This window comes from Lithobates pipiens, unplaced genomic scaffold, assembly GCF_037356315.1.
Source record: "Lithobates pipiens isolate NorthernLeopardFrog02 unplaced genomic scaffold, aLitPip1_a1.2 Scaffold_19, whole genome shotgun sequence".
Taxonomy (NCBI): Eukaryota; Metazoa; Chordata; class Amphibia; order Anura; family Ranidae; genus Lithobates; species Lithobates pipiens.
This window is the reverse complement of record NW_027507764.1, coordinates 582801098-582819267: the sequence shown is the minus strand read 5'-3', so window position 1 is coordinate 582819267 and position 18170 is coordinate 582801098. Positions and strand designations below refer to the sequence as shown.

Below are 18170 nucleotides of genomic sequence, written 5' to 3'. Positions count from 1 at the left end.
GACCGATAGCGGTCCTTACAGAACAGCAGACTGTACCGCACTCAAGCCTATGTACCGTAGCACCCTATACCAAGTTACCAGTCCTTATAAGAACTTTTGTGGAACAAGCAGGTTGTGTGTTAGTGATTAGCAGACTGTACGTCAGTCCCTATACCAATGAAGGACTGCTGCAGTATAGGGCAGCGGTCAGCAGTAGTGCACGGCAACCCTATGTATTGTGGACCGATAGCGGTCCTTACAGAACAGCAGACTGTACTGCACTCAGGCCTATGTACCGTAGCACCCTATACCAAGTTACCAGTCCTTATAAGAACTTTTGTGGACCAAGCAGGTTGTGTGTTAGTGTTTAGCAGACTGTGCGTCAGTCCCTATACCGCTGAAGGACTGCTGCAGTATAGGGCAGCGGTCAGCAGTAGTGCACGGCAACCCTATGTATTGTGGACCGATAGCGGTCCTTACAGAACAGCAGACTGTAACGCACTCAGGCCTATGTACCGTAGCACCCTATACCAAGTTACCAGTCCTTATAAGAACTTTTGTGGACCAAGCAGGTTGTGTGTTAGTGATTAGCAGACTGTACGTCAGTCCCTATACCAATGAAGGACTGCTGCAGTATAGGGCAGCGGTCAGCAGTAGTGCACGGCAACCCTATGTATTGTGGACCGATAGCGGTCCTTACAGAACAGCAGACTGTAACGCACTCAGGCCTATGTACCGTAGCACCCTATACCAAGTTACCAGTCCTTATAAAAACTTTTGTGGACCAAGCAGGTTGTGTGTTAGTGTTTAGCAGACTGTGCGTCAGTCCCTATACCGCTGAAGGACTGCTGCAGTATAGGGCAGCGGTCAGCAGTGGTGCACGTCAACCCTATCTATTGTGGACCGATAGCGGTCCTTACAGAACAGCAGACTGTACCGCACTCAAGCCTATGTACCGTAGCACCCTATACCAAGTTACCAGTCCTTATAAGAACTTTTGTGGACCAAGCAGGTTGTGTATTAGTGTTTAGCAGACTGTACGTCAGTCCCTATACCGCTGAAGGACTGCTGCAGTATAGGGCAGCGGTCAGCAGTGGTGCACGTCAACCCTATCTATTGTGGACCGATAGCGGTCCTTACAGAACAGCAGACTGTACCGCACTCAAGCCTATGTACCGTAGCACCCTATACCAAGTTACCAGTCCTTATAAGAACTTTTGTGGAACAAGCAGGTTGTGTGTTAGTGATTAGCAGACTGTACGTCAGTCCCTATACCAATGAAGGACTGCTGCAGTATAGGGCAGCGGTCAGCAGTAGTGCACGGCAACCCTATGTATTGTGGACCGATAGCGGTCCTTACAGAACAGCAGACTGTAACGCACTCAGGCCTATGTACCGTAGCACCCTATACCAAGTTACCAGTCCTTATAAGAACTTTTGTGGACCAAGCAGGTTGTGTGTTAGTGATTAGCAGACTGTACGTCAGTCCCTATACCAATGAAGGACTGCTGCAGTATAGGGCAGCGGTCAGCAGTAGTGCACGGCAACCCTATGTATTGTGGACCGATAGCGGTCCTTACAGAACAGCAGACTGTACTGCACTCAGGCCTATGTACCGTAGCACCCTATACCAAGTTACCAGTCCTTATAAAAACTTTTGTGGACCAAGCAGGTTGTGTGTTAGTGTTTAGCAGACTGTGCGTCAGTCCCTATACCGCTGAAGGACTGCTGCAGTATAGGGCAGCGGTCAGCAGTAGTGCACGGCAACCCTATGTATTGTGGACCGATAGCGGTCCTTACAGAACAGCAGACTGTAACGCACTCAGGCCTATGTACCGTAGCACCCTATACCAAGTTACCAGTCCTTATAAGAACTTTTGTGGACCAAGCAGGTTGTGTGTTAGTGATTAGCAGACTGTACGTCAGTCCCTATACCAATGAAGGACTGCTGCAGTATAGGGCAGCGGTCAGCAGTAGTGCACGGCAACCCTATGTATTGTGGACCGATAGCGGTCCTTACAGAACAGCAGACTGTACCGCACCCAAGCCTATGTACCGTAGCACCCTAGACAGACCAAGTTACCAGTCCTGATAAAGAGCTTTGTGGAACAAGTGAGTTGTGAATGATTAGCAGACTGCAGCAGAAGGGCAGCAGTCAAGTATAATATTCTTTCTATATTTGGAAGAAAGAATATTATACGTGTACAAGCCTATTACCGTACCACTGATACCAGTCCTGAAAAGAACCTTTGTGGAACTAATAGTAACAGCAAGTCTTTAAAATTATCCTCACTGCCTGACACACTGCTTCCTGCCTGTCCCTATACAAATTGGCAAAAAAGAGTAGGCTGGAACGATTAGCTGGAACAGCTCTTTTGTGGACCTGATAGTAACAGCTAATGATGATGATGATGATGATGATGAAGAAAGACTAATCTGGCTGAGCTGTCCCTAAAATAGCAGCATACAGCGCTCTGTCCCTTTATCTAAACTGACAAAAGAAACTCAGGCTGCTGACCTAACACCTATACCAGTCCTGAAAAGAACTTTTGTGTACCAAATAGCTAGCGTTTTCTCTGTCCCTACTCCACACAGGATCCTTTCCCTACAGTGACAGAAGAAAGAATGTAAAATGGCCACCGGATCGGGTGTATTTATAGGTTAGGGGGAATGTCCAAGTGTCCATGAGCTGTCATGTCTCAATTGGTTGTCCTGTAACACATGATAAACGTGTCACGAAAGGTTAAAGTTCTTGTATACATTAAACACGTAAGTCCGCCGGGGCGAACGACGGAAAAAGGCGTTCGAACCCGCGGACGGCGAAAGTCGGAAATTCGCCGCGAAACGACCGCCGGGCGAACCGTTCGGCCATCACTATTGCTGAGCTCACCAGTGTGCTCTTCTTTCCTCAGAATGTACCAAACTGTTGCCTTTGCCACTCCTAATGTTGTTACTATCTCTCTGATGGATTTGTTTAGTTTTTAAGCATTACAATGGCCTGTTTCACTTGCATGGACAGCTCCTTGGGAAAAGCATGATGTAGGTTCACAGCAATAGATTCCAAATGCCACACTTAAAATCAACTCCAGACCTTTTACCTGTTTAGCAGCCATAACCCTCAATAGGGCGGCCTTGACTTTTGGGATTACCGGTTACCTCCGTTTGGCTTGTTCCATGCCTAGGGGTTCCCAGGGTTAGTACCCAACAACCTAGGACACTGACACCATAAAAGTCCTTTAGAAAGGTTTTTATTTGCAGGGGTAACATCCAACAAACAGTCTCGTATGGGGACAGAGGGCAAGGGTGAAGAAACTCGGGCACCTTGAACTGCTAATCACTAGAAAGTCTCTAATACAACCCAGAGAGTAGCCACTCGCAGGTGGGCGTTTCAAAGCTGAACAAATCTCTAGCCAGAGATTATGGCAGTCAGCATTTTAATCCATAACTTGCAAAGTCTCTAACCTTGAACAAATTTGCAACCAAAAGTGAACAGGAACCTTTCCTCAGTACCTGGAATGTTCTGTCTCCTTGGCAGTACTGGAAAAACGTGGATCCGTTGGTGTCCTTGACAACCCAGCAACCAGGCACTTCTTGGGATGCCAGCTTGTTGGCCCTCCTCCAAAGAGTCCTCCCCTGATCGCTTACACGGGCTGCGGTGCCCCTCCAAGTTGAGCACACCTGGACGTCTTGAATCCCGAGACTGGGGAACAGATGGATCCTTGCCCCAGACCCATGTGGGTCTAATGGGGCTAGTCAAACTGACCATGTTGCGGAGGGGCCTACGCCCCCGTGACTGGGACCTCTTGCTGGGCTACCCCAGTCCAGCTTCAGGAACAGGCCGCTCTGGCCTAACTAACCCCGAACACGTGACTTCAGTCTCTTAAGTACCCCTTCCCAGACTCCTCAGCGGGGCCAGACTCACCCACTGATTGGCTCAGAGGAACGCTGATACCCAAAGCGTCCAACCAGGCCTGGTTCTGGTCCTGCCATGTGCACCTAACTGTACACATGATGAGGCAGAACCCCAACACAGCCCGGCCAAACTGAGGCCAACGTAAAACCTGCACAATCAACCCTCAGAACCCCTTTACTGTTCTGAGGAAAAAACTAAATTTGCACAAAGTGACGCCGCTACACCTGCTTAATTGATAAAGAAATAACGAAGGAGTAGCCCACACCTGGCCATGAAACTGCTTTTCATTCAATTGCCCAATTATTGGTCCCTTGAAAAAAGGGGATGGCTATTTTCGAGCTGTAATTCATAAGCCAGTCTTCAGATTTTGATGTACATACCCTCAAATTAAACCGGAGTGTGCACTTTCAGACCATATTCATTATAGAACTATAGCTTGCATGTTTTGGTAAATACCTGAAAAACCTAAAAATGCATGCAACTTTGATGCCACTTGAGGGCCATAGACTTCAATGTTGACCTCAAAAGTCACATGAAAGCTGCACCTGAATGTTTTAACCACTTTCAGACCGGACCAATTTGCTGGTCAAAGACCAGACCACTTTTTGCGATTCGGCACTGCGTCGCTTTAACTGACAATTAACAAAATTAACGTCCTTTTTTTCCCACAAATAGAGCTTTCTTTTGGTGGTATTTGATCACCCCTGCGGTTTTTATTTTTTGCGCTATAAACAAAAATAGAGCGATAATTTTGAAAAAAACGCATTATTTTTTACTTTTTGTAATAATAATCCCCCAAAAATATATAAAAAAACATTTTTTTTTCTCCAGTCATCTTCCAGGACGGCACACCTGAGAGATGACTGGTCCACCTGACAGGAAACACAATCAACAACAACTTTAAAAGTCCCCACCCCTCCCTCAGACCCTCCAGTTCTTGATTGTGTTTCCCACAGGATGGCAGCGAAACCAAGTTTCCTTTTTAATCTTTTCATTATGGGGTCTGGGACCCCGTTTTTTTTTCCTGGTGAGGCTTTTTTCCTGGGACCTAGCAGACAGGGTCTGTGGTGCTCCCTTGTACCCCCAGGGAAAACCTGGGGGGTCACCCTCACTCAAGGCCTCCTTAGGGAGCCCTGTAAGAGCCTCGTGGGACAGGGGAGTTGTCCCAGTAGTGCTATTTCCCCTTTTGTCATGTCTTGTCTTTTTCCTACCTTCAACCATTTCGTTGGTGGAGTGGGGTGAGCTGCTGTTTCCTGTAGTGCTGAACGCGAGTGGCGTGCGTTCCAGCACCACAGCGCATGTCCGGAAGTCCAAGGACGTCACTTCCGGGTATCGACTTCCGGAAGCCGGGGCGGCTGGACGCACTGGCGTGCGTTCCAGCCTCAGAGCGCAGGACCGGAAGAGGCCGTACGTCATTTCCGGACGACGGACCTCCTTAAAAATGGCGCCGATCGGCGCGTTTTTTAAACAGAGCGGGTGTAATGTATGCACCCAGTCTCTTCGGCCGGCAAAACGTTTTTCCGCAGCACAGATAAAGAAGACAAGGGGAAGCTCAAGACTATACCTGATCCAGCGATCCTGCAGGGCAGCAAATCGCTATGGAAGAGGAAGGTCCGTCTGAGCAGACAACCGTTGAGGTCGCCACTGGGGGTGAGTGATCCAACTTTATTTAGGGGCAGGGTTCTCTGGGGAAGAGCTCCTGTGCCCCTTTTAGGACATGTGTAGCTAAATTGTCTATTTTTGTTTTTGACTATTCCCAGGGACCGAAAGCTCTGCCCAGGGGTCAGCTGCTAGGTCTAAGGGAAAGGCTACTTCAAAGTCCAGGCGTTGTGGTTACTGTAACTCTAAGTTAGCACAAGACCACACCAAACCTTTCTGCGATCGATGTATCATCAAGCTCGCAGGCAAGGAGACCGCCCAGGTCGTGAGAATGTAGGGCCTTACAAGCACTAAGGGAGCTAGCAGAGCAAGGGGTTATTGCTCCAGTACCAACCAATCAGCTCACCCAGGGTTTTTACTCACATGTATTTGTGGTTCCAAAACCCTCAGGAAAATTTCGGTTGATAATAAATTTGAGAAGACTCAACCGTTACCTACTTCACAAAAAGTTCAGGATGGAGAGTATTTACTCAGTAAGAAAACATCTGCAGAGAGGAGTCTTTATGGTCACCCTGGACCTAAAAGACGCTTATCTACACGTACCCATTGCCCCCGAACACCAGAAGTACCTACGCTTCGCAGTTTGCATACAGCAGAGGGTGCAACACTGGCAGTTCAGGGCTCTTCCCTTTGGGCTGGCGGCAAGTCCAAGGATATTCACAAAGGTGTTAGCCGAAGTTGTAGCATATCTACATCTGCAGGGGATAGGCTTAATACCCTATCTGGACGACTTGCTGATCTACAGTGTGGATCAGAGGCAAGCGGTAATAAACAGAGATATCGTGTTAGAAACTCTGGAGACCTTGGGCTGGATGGTCAGTCGGGAGAAGTCCTCACTGACTCCATCTCAGTCCAAACTATACCTAGGTTACCTGTTAGACTCGCAGGCACAGAGGGTATTCTTACCAACAGAGAAGGTAACGAAGGTCCAGAATGCGGTTGTCACCCTTCTCGAAAGAGAAGCCTCTCTGAGATATATGAGACTGCTGGGTCTCATGACGGCCTGCATTCCGGCAGTAACCTGGGCACAACTCCATTCTCGGGAGCTTCAGTCTTTCCTACTTGCCTCATGGGGAGGAAGAAGAGAAACATTAGAGAACAGAGTACCCATCACAGAGGAGGTATCTCGTTCTCTGCGGTGGTGGCTCGACCCACAGAATTTGTTGAATGGTCGCCCCTGGTCTCAGGTAAACCCTTTGGTCTTAACCACGGACGCCAGCGCTTGGGGTTGGGGGGCTCATCTGGGAGACCGATATACCCAGGGGTCCTGGAACCACAGCCAAGCCAGGGAGTCTTCCAATTTCAGGGAGCTTCTGGCAGTAGGCAAAGCCCTAGACTATTTCCGAGAGGAACTACAGGACAGGGAGGTTCAGGTCCTCTCGGACAACCTGGTCACGGTGGCATACCTAAACCACCAAGGGGGGACAAGATCGGACAAACTAAGACGGTTAGCACTACAGATCCTTGTGAAAGCAGAAAAGAGGGTCCTTTCACTGTCAGCGATTCATATAAAGGGCTCACTCAATCTGCAAGCAGACTTTCTAAGCAGACAGCCCATCCTTCAAGGGGAATGGGGATTGAGCAAAGAAATCTTCTTCCTGGTGTGCAGTCATTTTGGCAAGCCAGAAATAGATTTGTTCGCTTCCCGGGAGAATGCGAAGGTTCTCAGGTTTTTCTCCCTTTACAAGGATCAAGAAGCAGAAGAGATAGACGCTCTGGTACAGGTGTGGGATTTCAGGCTGGCTTATGCCTTTCCCCCATTGGTGCTCCTTCCCAGAGTCCTACAGAAATTAACCTACTCAAGGTCAGACCTGATACTGATAGCACCCTGGTGGCCCAAGAGAGTTTGGTTTCCCACCATTCAGAGTCTCATGATAGCTCCCCCGCTGCGTCTGCCGGTACGAGACCTACTCAGTCGGGGTCCAATCTTTCACCCCGACCCGGGTCGTCTCTCTCTGACAGCATGGCTATTGAGAGGGAAATACTCAGAGACAGGGGCTGTTCGGAAAGAGTGATAGATACTCTTCTCCTCAGTAGGAAGGGTGTCACCAGAAAAATTTATGCAAAGGTCTGGAAAGTTTTCTCCCACTGGTTACAGTCTAAGGAGGGGGCTCTCCAGATGATACCTACCATCCTAGACTTTCTTCAGGAGGGGGTGGACCAGGGTTTGGCAGTTAGCACCCTAAAGGTCCAGGTGGCAGCCCTGTCCGTGTTTTTTGATAAGAAGCTAGGACAGGAGCCGCTGATAAAAAGATTTTTGTCGGCCAGGGAAAGGGTAGTTCCAGTTAGGTCGGTCAGTTGCCCTCCATGGGACCTGTCCCTGGTATTAGATGCCCTAACAAGGGGGCCTTTTGAGCCGGTGACTCAAACTTCGGTTAAACTCTTATCATTTAAGTTGGCCTTCCTCCTGGCTATCACTACGGCCAGAAGGGTGGGTGATATACAGGCTCTGTCGATTAAAGAGCCGTTTTTGCGCATCCTAGAGGATAGGGTAATCCTCACTCAGGATCCTCTTTATTTACCAAAGGTAGCTTCATTATTTCATAGAACACAGGAGATTATTCTCCCGTCTTTTTGCCAGAATCCTAAGAATAAGGAAGAGGAAAGATTCCATTTCCTAGATGTCAGGCGCTGTCTCCTAGTCTATCTAGAAAGGGTGAGAGACTTTAGGAGATCCAGTCATTTATTGATCACCTTCTCAGGGAAGAGAAAGGGTCTACAAGCATCTAAAACAACGATAGCTAGATGGGTTAGACAAACCATATCCATCGCTTATAGACAGGCAGGTAAACCAGTACCAACCCGCCTCAAGGCGCATTCAGCCAGATCCCTAGCGACCTCCTGGGCAGAAAGGGCAGGCGCCTCAATCGACCAGATCTGCAGAGCAGCAAAATGGACGAGCCATAGAACCTTTCTGAGGCACTACAGAGTGGAGCTGTTGTCCCCTCAGGATTTGGCATTTGGCAGGAAGGTCCTACAAGCGGTTGTCCCGCCCTAAAGGTAGGCCTGAACTTCTTGCTTATCCTCTCAGGTGTGCCGTCCTGGAAGATGACTGGAGAAAATTACCAGTTACACTTACCGGTAATGTCTTTTCTAGGAAATCTTCCAGGACGGCAGGCCTACTTCCCTACCCTTGTTTTATTGGTGTGGTATATTCATTCCTCACAGAATGTTCCCTCTGACACCGGTGTGGGTTTTTCTTTACCATAACTGAGGGTCTGAGGGAGGGGTGGGGGACTTTTAAAGTTGTTGTTGATTGTGTTTCCTGTCAGGTGGACCAGTCATCTCTCAGGTGTGCCGTCCTGGAAGATTTCCTAGAAAAGACGTTACCGGTAAGTGTAACTGGTCATTTTCCCTCAGTTTAGGCTGATACGTATTCTTCTACATATTTTTGGTAAAAAAAATCGCAATAAGCGATTATTGATTGGTTTGCGCAAAAGTTATAGCGTTTACAAAATAGGGATAGTTTTATAGCATTTTTATTAATTTTTTATTTATTTTTTTACTAGTAATGGCGGCGATCTGCGATTTTTATTGTGACTGCGACATTGTGGGGGACCCATCGGACATTTTTGACACATTTTTGGGACCATTATCATTTATACAGTAATCACTGCTATATAAATGCAGTGATTCCTGTGTAAATGACACTGGCAGTGAAAGGGTTAACCAGTGGGTGGCAGTGTAGGGGTTAAGTGTTCCTAGGGGTGTGTTACTAACTGTGGGGGGGTTGGGCTTTCATTTAGTGTACACTGATCTCTGCTCCAATCACATGGAGCAGAGATCAGCATCACTAGTTGCTAGGCAGAATGGAAAAATGTTGTTTATACAACATTTCCTCCATTTGGCCCCCCCGTGAGACGATCGCGGGGATGCCCGCGGCGATCGAGTCCGCAGGTCCCGCGACCGGACTCACGGGGGTCCCGACCAGCGCAGGAGCGCGCCGGCGGCGGCGCGCTCCCGATGGCACGGCGGCAACGAATATTGGACGTACATGTACGCCAATATGCCTGCCCGTGCCATTCTGTCGACGTACATCGTCGTGCGCTGGTCGGGAAGTGGTTAAATGTGACCAGCGTGCAATTGTTGTTCATCAATGGACAAAGCTAAATTTGCATCCCAAAGTCGTACAACTTTGGAGTCCTACCAGTGTGAATGGAACCTTAATTATCTGACTACTGTTGATCAGACTGGCCTTTTACTACTATTGCCAGCATACATTTATGAGATGAGATTTTTTCACTTTTGACACCACCAATGAAGTGGGGTGGTTGGAGGCATCAGCAGGGTTCCTTAGACTTTTCTTACTGGACTATTTGGATAAACAGTTCCTATAAAAATAGTTTTCATGTAGCCTAAGGGTCACCTGACAAGTCGCGCTCCATGGAACCGTTCTAATCAGTGTGACTCAAAAGGTTCCTGCACTACCGGGGGGGGGGGGGGGTGGTCTTTTTCAGAGCAGCTTGTATTGACTTTTGTTGAAGTCAGATTCTAGCCCCGATGAAGTTGTATGACTTTGAAGCCATGCCAGTCTAAACCAAGGCTAAAAGCTCTAATTTTGGAAGCTGATGAGATTCTACAGTACAGGAATACGGAAAACAGATCGCTTCAGAAAATCAGATGTGTTCAAAACAAAGGGTGCATTTTATAAAGAGTTTTCACCCGTTGATTTTGTGAAGTTGCAGTTTAACGTTTTGCGGTATAATTTCTGCAGATCGAGAATGTGTGAAAAGGGGAAAACGCCACATTAGGTCACTAGATGGCGTTAGCCTAGGAAAGGAGTGTGCTCTTTAGCTCCATCTAGTGGCCATGATGTGGTATTTTACTGTTTGCACATTTGATCTGCAGAGTGTACAGCCTGAGATTTGATTTTTGCACCACTCACACAGAACAAATTTGTGTACAGGTTCAATGGATGAACAGCCATACAAAATGTTTATACAACCTTAAGTGTCATGTTACAAATTGTGACCCTGAGGAATTTGATTATAAACCCAGAGATTAACCACTGTCTAAAGGCAATTTTTTTGCCCTCTCTAGGGAGATTTCCCTTCACTTTAATCCCTGTGGCATGCCTATACAGTACTTGCCTGCTCTGCATTAGTTTTGCACAGAGCAGCCCCGATCCTCACTGGTGCTCCAAGTCCCTCTTCATCTGGTGCCCCCACCAAAAGCTGCTTTCCTTGGGGGGCACCCATGTGGGCTCGCTGCTGAGTCCCACCACTGCGGGACTTGGCCCTGCTCCTGTGTCGCAGCATTTGATTGACAGCAGTGGAAGCCAGTGGTGTACTGGGGGGGGCGGGCCGCCCCGGGTGCCACACTGGGGTGGTGTCAGGCCAGCTCCCTCCCCCTCCACAACTGAAGAGGAGACGGCGGGTGAGCCGCGCAGTGACAGACCACACAGAGCCCAAGGCAGTGGCTTTGCAGTGCACAGACCCCCCCCCCCCAACAATACAGAGCCCCCTTGAGACCCATAATGTACCTCAGAATACACACACGGAGAGCCCGAGGCAGTGGCTTTGCAGGGGGGGGGGGGTGTGAGCCGCACCCAAGTGACACCTGTCGGCACAGTGACTCGGCGCAACTATCCCCTTCTCTCCGTGGTCGCGGCTCTGATCAGTCTGTCACAGCTGAGCAGAGGGAAGCTGCCTCCCCCTCCTCCGTCTACAGTGCTGTGCATGCAGGAGGGGGAGGCGGCTGCCCTCTGCTCGGCTGTGACAGCCGCTGCCAAGACTGATCAGCCGTGACCACGGAGAGAAGGGGATAGTTGCGCCGAGTCACTGTGCCGACAGGTGTCACGTGGGTGCGGCTCACACCCCCCTGCAAAGCCCATGCCTTCAGGCTCTCCATGTGTATCCTGAGGTACATTATGGGTCTCAAGGGGGCTCTGTATTGTTGGGGGGGGGGGGGGGCGTCTGCACTGTAGGTCTGTGTAACATGCAGGGGGTCCAGAGCTGTGGGGGGGCTGTTTAATGTAAAGGGGTCCAGAGGTGCAAGGCCCTATGTAGTGGGGTCCAGAGGTGCAGTTGTGGAGAAGGGGTACACAGTGGTAACAAAAATATTGAAGGATGCAGGGGGCACAGGGGGGTTTTTACAGTTTAAGGTGGGGGGTGCAAGATATAGGATCCGCCCCGGGTGCCAAATGCTGTAGGTACACCCCTGCCAATGGCTCCTGCTGCTATTATCCACTTACAGATCAAGCCTCCTCTTTGACACTTGTTTACAAGTTAAAATCATTTTTCTTTGCTAGAAAATTACTTGGAACCCACAAACTTTTTTTTTTTTTTACACCCTAGAGAATAAAATGGCGGTCGTTGCAGTACTTTGTCACTGTATTTGCACAGTGCGGTCTTACAAGTGCAATTTTTTTGTGGAAATTTTTTTGATGTAAAAAAATAAGACAACCATAAAGTTGACAAATTATTAAATTTTTTTTTATATTGTGAAAGATTTTACACCGAGTAAATTGATACCCAACGTGTCGTGCTTCAAAATTGTGCCCGATCGTGAAATGGCGTCAAACTTTTACCCTTCAAAATCTCCATAGGCGACATTTAAAAATTCTGCAGGTTACCAGTTTAGAGTTAGAGGAGGTCCAGTGCTAGGATTATTGCTCTCACGCCAACGATCGCGGCAATACCTCACATTTGTAGTTAGAACAGTTTTCATATGCAGCACGACTTGTGTATGCGTTTAGCTTCTGGGCGGGATGGGGTGTTTTAAATAGTTGATACACTGAAATATTTCGTTTCTGAATTTCCTTTTCGTCTGAAAAAATTTAGTTACTCCCGAAATTCGTTTTCATTTTGTTTCGTTAATGTAGCGCCGGTACTCCTAACGAGTACACACTATATGTATTTAAATTTAGTTTTTGCTCAAAGCTATAGTACGGTTTGAGACTAATTGTGCTAAATTGTGGTTTGGCATCAGTTTGGCTGGGCTGTATAGAAGTTCTGCCTGGTCATAGGTGGGGTTGTACACCTGTGGGAGGCTTTAGAACGCAGTCTGGTTGGACGCATTGGGTACCAATCAGTGGGCGCGTTTGTCTTACTGCGTAATTCGAGAGAGGGTACTTAAAGTGGGGTGCCGCCTAAACTAAAAAAAAAAAAATGTAAAAGTCAGCCGCTACAAATACTGCAGCGGCTGACTTTTAATAATCAGACACTTACCTGTCCCAGGGTCCAGCGATGTGGGGGAACGAAGCCCCCCCCTTGTTCTCCACTCGCGGCGCCAGCATTCTTACTGTGGGCACCCAACTGTGGCTTCAAAGCTGGGCACCCACTGCGCATGCGCGAGCGTCGCCGGGTGCCGTGATACGCCGCACGGTCATCTGGGACACATGACAGGTCCCAGATGACTGTGCGGCTTGAGGGGAAGTGATGTCACCAGCCCAGGCATTGAAGTCAGACTACAAGGAACCCCCCTAGCAACAGGCATTTAAAGGCGAGTAAACATTTTTCCACACTCTGGATGTTAGAAGGTGCCTCCTAAGGTATATAGAGCTATAACGAGGAGTATTGGGAAATCATCTTCACTCTTGATGGAAGAGTCACAAGGAGTAGAGCCTGCAAAAGTACCCTAGGAAGATGGCTGAAACGAGCTGTTAAAGAAGCTTGCCTTACCTTAGATCTGAAACCTCCAGAGGGAATCTTGCCTCATTCTACACAGGCAATGGCGGCTTAGGCAGAGGGCCATGGCATCACCTGAGCAGATATGCAAGGCTGTCAAGTGGTCCAGTTTTTCCACCTTTATAAGGCATTACTGTTTGGATCTGCTGTCAGCCTCAGACCAGTCCTTTGGTAGGAAGGATTTGCAGGCAGCGGTCCCACCCTGAAGTTGTCTCCAAGGTGCTATCTTGAAAGGCGAAGGGAGAAAACCTTATGCCGCGTACACACGACCAGACTTTTTGACGGACTTTCGGCGGAGTTCCAACTGACTTTCCAAATGGACTTGGCCACACACAAGTCCAACGGTCGTAAATCATACCAATAAAAACTGGACTAGAATAAGGAAGTTCATAGCCAGTAGCCAATAGCTGCCCTAGCGTTGGTTTTCGACCGGACTCGAGTCCGTCGGAAAGATTTGAAACCTGTTTTACTTCTAGGTCTGTCTGACATTTGGGGAAAAATTCCGCTGGAGCCCACCCACGATTGTTATATCTGGATTCATTCTGTCAGACCTAGTCCATCATAGTCTGGTCGTGTGTGCGTGGCATTAGACTTTTAGACTTACCGGTGCTGGTATTTCTACGAGCCTTTCAGGACAGCAGCCTACTTTCCTCCCTAGGTTATCATATGTAAAGTATAATTATGGGGCTCGGTAATTCTCTGCTTAGATCTTCCAGCATGTTGAGGACTTCTCGGTAATAACTGATGGCATGGTGGAAGCAGCTGCTTTTAAAAGGGGTGTTGTCACACAATGTTTACTGTGAAGAGGTGAAGCTGCACTCTCTCCAAGGTGCTGTCTGAAATTTATAGAAAGTCTAAGGTTTTTTCAAAAGTAGGAAAGGTAATTTATTCCCACCAAGAGTCTATTTTAAGTAATTTGGTCCCCTAGCTGGTGAACTGGTGAAACCCTCTTGTCTTAAATGGGGGGGGCTACTATGCCAATTTAGTTTTTGGCTGAGCTGTAGTTGGCTCAGACTGATTGTATAGTTTCTCATCTGGTTTTTCCCTAAGCTTAAGTTGGCTTGCGATTTCTTACTGTCACCAGTAGATGTCACTGATCATAGTTTTGTTTGTGAAATCTCATGCCAAGTTACAAATATTTATATTTCCCTCGGCCAATCCAATAGGAAGTTTAGGCCACTGGTGCATTCTGGATGAGGATATAAATTGGGACGGGCCAGGCTCTTTCCCTGGGCTTAAGCCTAAGGAGGTGCTGCTAGATGGAGCACTGCAGTTAGGCCCAATAGCCTGGTTTGGGTGCTAAAGTGGTCCTAACGTTCTCCTTTGATCAGAACCACACTAACTCAGAGGCAGCGCGCTTCTGATGTGCAAAATTAATATGCAAATAATGAATAATCAAATGTAAATATTAAATAGGACATGCATATACTAGTGATAATATTGACATTAAATAATTAGGAGTCCTCACAAAATTGATGGAAGACAAATTAATAAAACTAAAAGTTAACCCCTAAAAATAAATACAAATGCGTGAATGTAAACACAAAAACCTACACCCCTGCAAACTATACACAATAACTTGTATATCAGTCCATCAATGGAAAAACAAAGCCAATCTTCAACTGTAAAATGTGTGCGATTACCTTGCCGAAACTGTATGACCTCTCCCCCGGTTACAGAGGGTCACAGAAGGCATGTGCTGATATATCTCCTGGGCCCTCAGATACTCCTACTGGTCTTTATTGCACACTTCCCAAACCATAGATGGTATACACAGCGCTCTTAATATCATCCCGCATGAACCTAATCTCGTTGGCATTATGAATAGCATGAATAGCTCCGCTGACATAACCTCGTATGTGGTTGGAGATCCAGGAAGTAAGAGTGTCCGTGTGTGTGCCAGCCGGTGCACCGGACTTTGGGCTTCTAATATCTTCTTCTTTGTAAGTGCAATTGCTGTTTTTATTGTTAAATAAATCGGACGTTTTTTACACTATTGGAGCATCTATCTTTCATGCTATTCATAATGCCAATGAGATTAGGTTCATGTGGGATGATATGAAGAGCGCTGTGTATACCATCTATGGTTTGGGAAGTGTGCAATAAAGAGACCAGTAGGAGTATCTGAGGGCCCAGGAGATATATTATCAACACATGCCTTCTGTGACCCTCTAATGGGAGGTCATACAGTTCTGGTAAGAAGTGAACCTTCACACACTGGTGGTGGATCGCACATGTTTTACAGTTGAAGATTGGATTTGTTTTTTCTTTATTGATGGACTCTGATATATAAGTTATTGTGTATAGTTTGCACGGGTGTAGGTTTTTATGTTTACATTCACGCATTTGTAGTTTTAGGGGTTAACTTTTTAGTTTTTATTTGTCTTCCATCAATTTTGTGAGGGGCCTCTAATCATTTAATGTCAATATCACTAGTATATGCATGTTTAATATTTGCGTTTGATTATTCATTATTTGCATATTTAATTTTTGCACATCAGAAGCGTGCTGCCTCTTTTTGAGTTGGTTAGCATGGCTCTGATTAATGGTAATGTCACAAACACATTTGTGATATTGGTGTGTCATTGGTGTAGCACAACTTTTTTATTTTTTATTCTATTTTGGTACTTTAATTATGTTTTATAGCAAAGTTGCAGCTTCCAACAGGTCTGTATAAGAATCCTTTTCCCTTAGCTGTATCTGCAGTGTGAACACATTTATATACCGTAGCACAGTTTCTTTCTTTCATTCTGTTTTTTATTTTTGAAAAGGCCTTTACATGTATGCAGACTCAACATAGTACATATTGCAGGAGGGTAGGCCTCCTGCCACAAGTAATACAGTCAATAATCAACAGTCAACATAAACATGGGTGTGAAAACAACCTAGTCTCGAGCAGTACAGAGCTGTGAGTAACTAGGAAAGATTCTTCTTAAGACCTGAACAGTCACAAAACCAGTAGAGTGGTTGGAGGGATGGGATGCTCCCCTTCTCTCTAACACCCCTAAAGGGATTTGACTGTGTCAGAAGAGGAGGAGACCCCAAACGGTCAAATGGTAACATCTAAGCAACAGTAGGATGGAAGCTCTCCTGACGAGAACCAGGCCTGCACTTATTCTATGTTGAACAGACTGTCCAGAAAAATTATCCTAAATTGTATAAAGGACAGAGAGAAGAGAAAAAGGATATTAAGAAAGGGGGACCAAGAGAAGGGGAAGTGTCTTCCGATGGAGGAGGAGGCACAATGGGAGGATTAAATAGCTGCCGAACGACAGGCAGTCGGGACTATTTTTGAGTATGTGGACCAGAGGAAGGGTGAGCATGCACTCCCGGTATGAGGGGAAACTCCAACATATCGGGCCCATGGCTCCCAGACCTTTCGGAATTTAGTTGAGGTGTCCGTCAGAATACTGGACAGTTTTTCATGGGACATGATCTTAGCGCAGTTTCTTTTCTATTTTTTCCTAAAGCTCTCCTTGCCTGGTCTAGAGGAAGCTGTACCAAGGAGACCCAGGGGACATTCCCTTGCTGGAGAGAGCCGGGAAGACTGCTGGTCTTTCCAGAAGGGCCCGATGACTCGGAGGACGCACTGAAATTTGGGAATGTTCTTATGGTGTTGCCAGGTCAGCTTAAAGGTTTCTGACGCTGAAGCTGTAAGTTGATTTAGAGTCTGTAGATCTGCTACAGTATCTGGGACCCCTCACCTCCTTGACTGTATTTTCTTTAAAGTTTTCTTAAATGACTGGTGCCCAATATCTTTTCTGTCCCCCCAATTTAATCCATGGACTCGCCTGGGGGTGAAATGTTGGCCGGCCTCTGGCAGCGCTATACTGCCTTTTGGGTTGTCAGAAGGGAACTACACTGGTAAAATAGGGGATGTTGGTGGTAACATGACGGACTAATTTAACACGCTAAATCATAGGAGGATCTATCACTCTGCTTAGATGGGGACAAGACTTTCTGAAAAATGTACTCCTCCCATGGAAGTGATGATAATTTCCCAATCTTTTCTCTCTCCAGGTGCAATAAGGTCACAGATGTCTCCAAACCTCAGATCTCTCTGTGCTGCAGCGGGATGTTGGGTCGATACGTCAGTGTGGTGATCACTGGGCGCTCAGAATACCTGACACTGTGTGAGTTGGAGGTTTACGCAAGGGAGGAAGTGGCGGAGGTCATTCAGAAGAACCACGTCTGCTGGTGACATCAAATGGACATTTATCTCCCGAAATGTTTGGAGAACATCAAATTTGGTTATTTTCACACTCCTGTGCTAATTTAAAATAAACCTTTCCTGGGCAAAATTGAGTCTGCTCTTGGTGTTCTCTTTTGGAAACCTTTGGCTGCCTGGCTGTTTTTTGGTTTCTAAATTTCAAGTCATACAGTTCAACTTCACTAGAATTTATAGTTGGTAAGGTTGAATAAATGCCCCAATCCATCCAGTGGTGTGTGTACCTATGCCTCTACCATTTCTCATATCCTTGTATTAGACATGTGTGGTTCATTTATTCAGAACTAAAATTAGAATAGTTTGTTATTCAGAGTTTCAGATATATCCGACTTGCTATAGTCACAAATTTAAATAAATTTAAAATTAAACTAAGTTTAGTCCAATTTGAGTCCAATTTGACAATTAAATAAAAATTGCGGATTTCCTTCAGGCTACGTGTGTTGGTATTCGAATATAGCAATCTTCCAAAATTCTAATTTTGAAGGGATCTAAAATGTAAAGCATAGAATAAAAAAAATTTGAATAGAACAGTATCTTCTGAAATTCAAGTACAATCAGCTAGTCTTTACAAAGAATTTGGATTGATTTGATATTTTTCAATTAAAATTCTTAGAATCCATTGGAAAAAATAAATCCAGTCAAACCACTAAATGCAATGACATTAGTAATGAATCGATCCAAAACAAAAACCATTTTCTCCAGGCATCTTCCAGGACGGCACACCTGAGATGTCTGGTCTCACCTGACAGGAAACAGAGTTTAA

General features: G+C 46.5%; 1 protein-coding gene across 1 annotated transcript in view; it reads left to right on the top strand.

The window, feature by feature from the left end:
- Positions 1-17410, top strand: part of LOC143997715 (fucolectin-like) — a 36944-nt gene extending 19534 nt beyond the window's left edge. Inside the window, exon 4 of the mRNA XM_077493496.1 lies at positions 17200-17410. Coding sequence (XP_077349622.1) covers positions 17200-17380 — 181 coding nt within the window. The 3' untranslated portion in view covers positions 17381-17410. The remainder of the gene's footprint in view (positions 1-17199) is intronic.
- Positions 17411-18170: the final 760 nt, after the last annotated feature.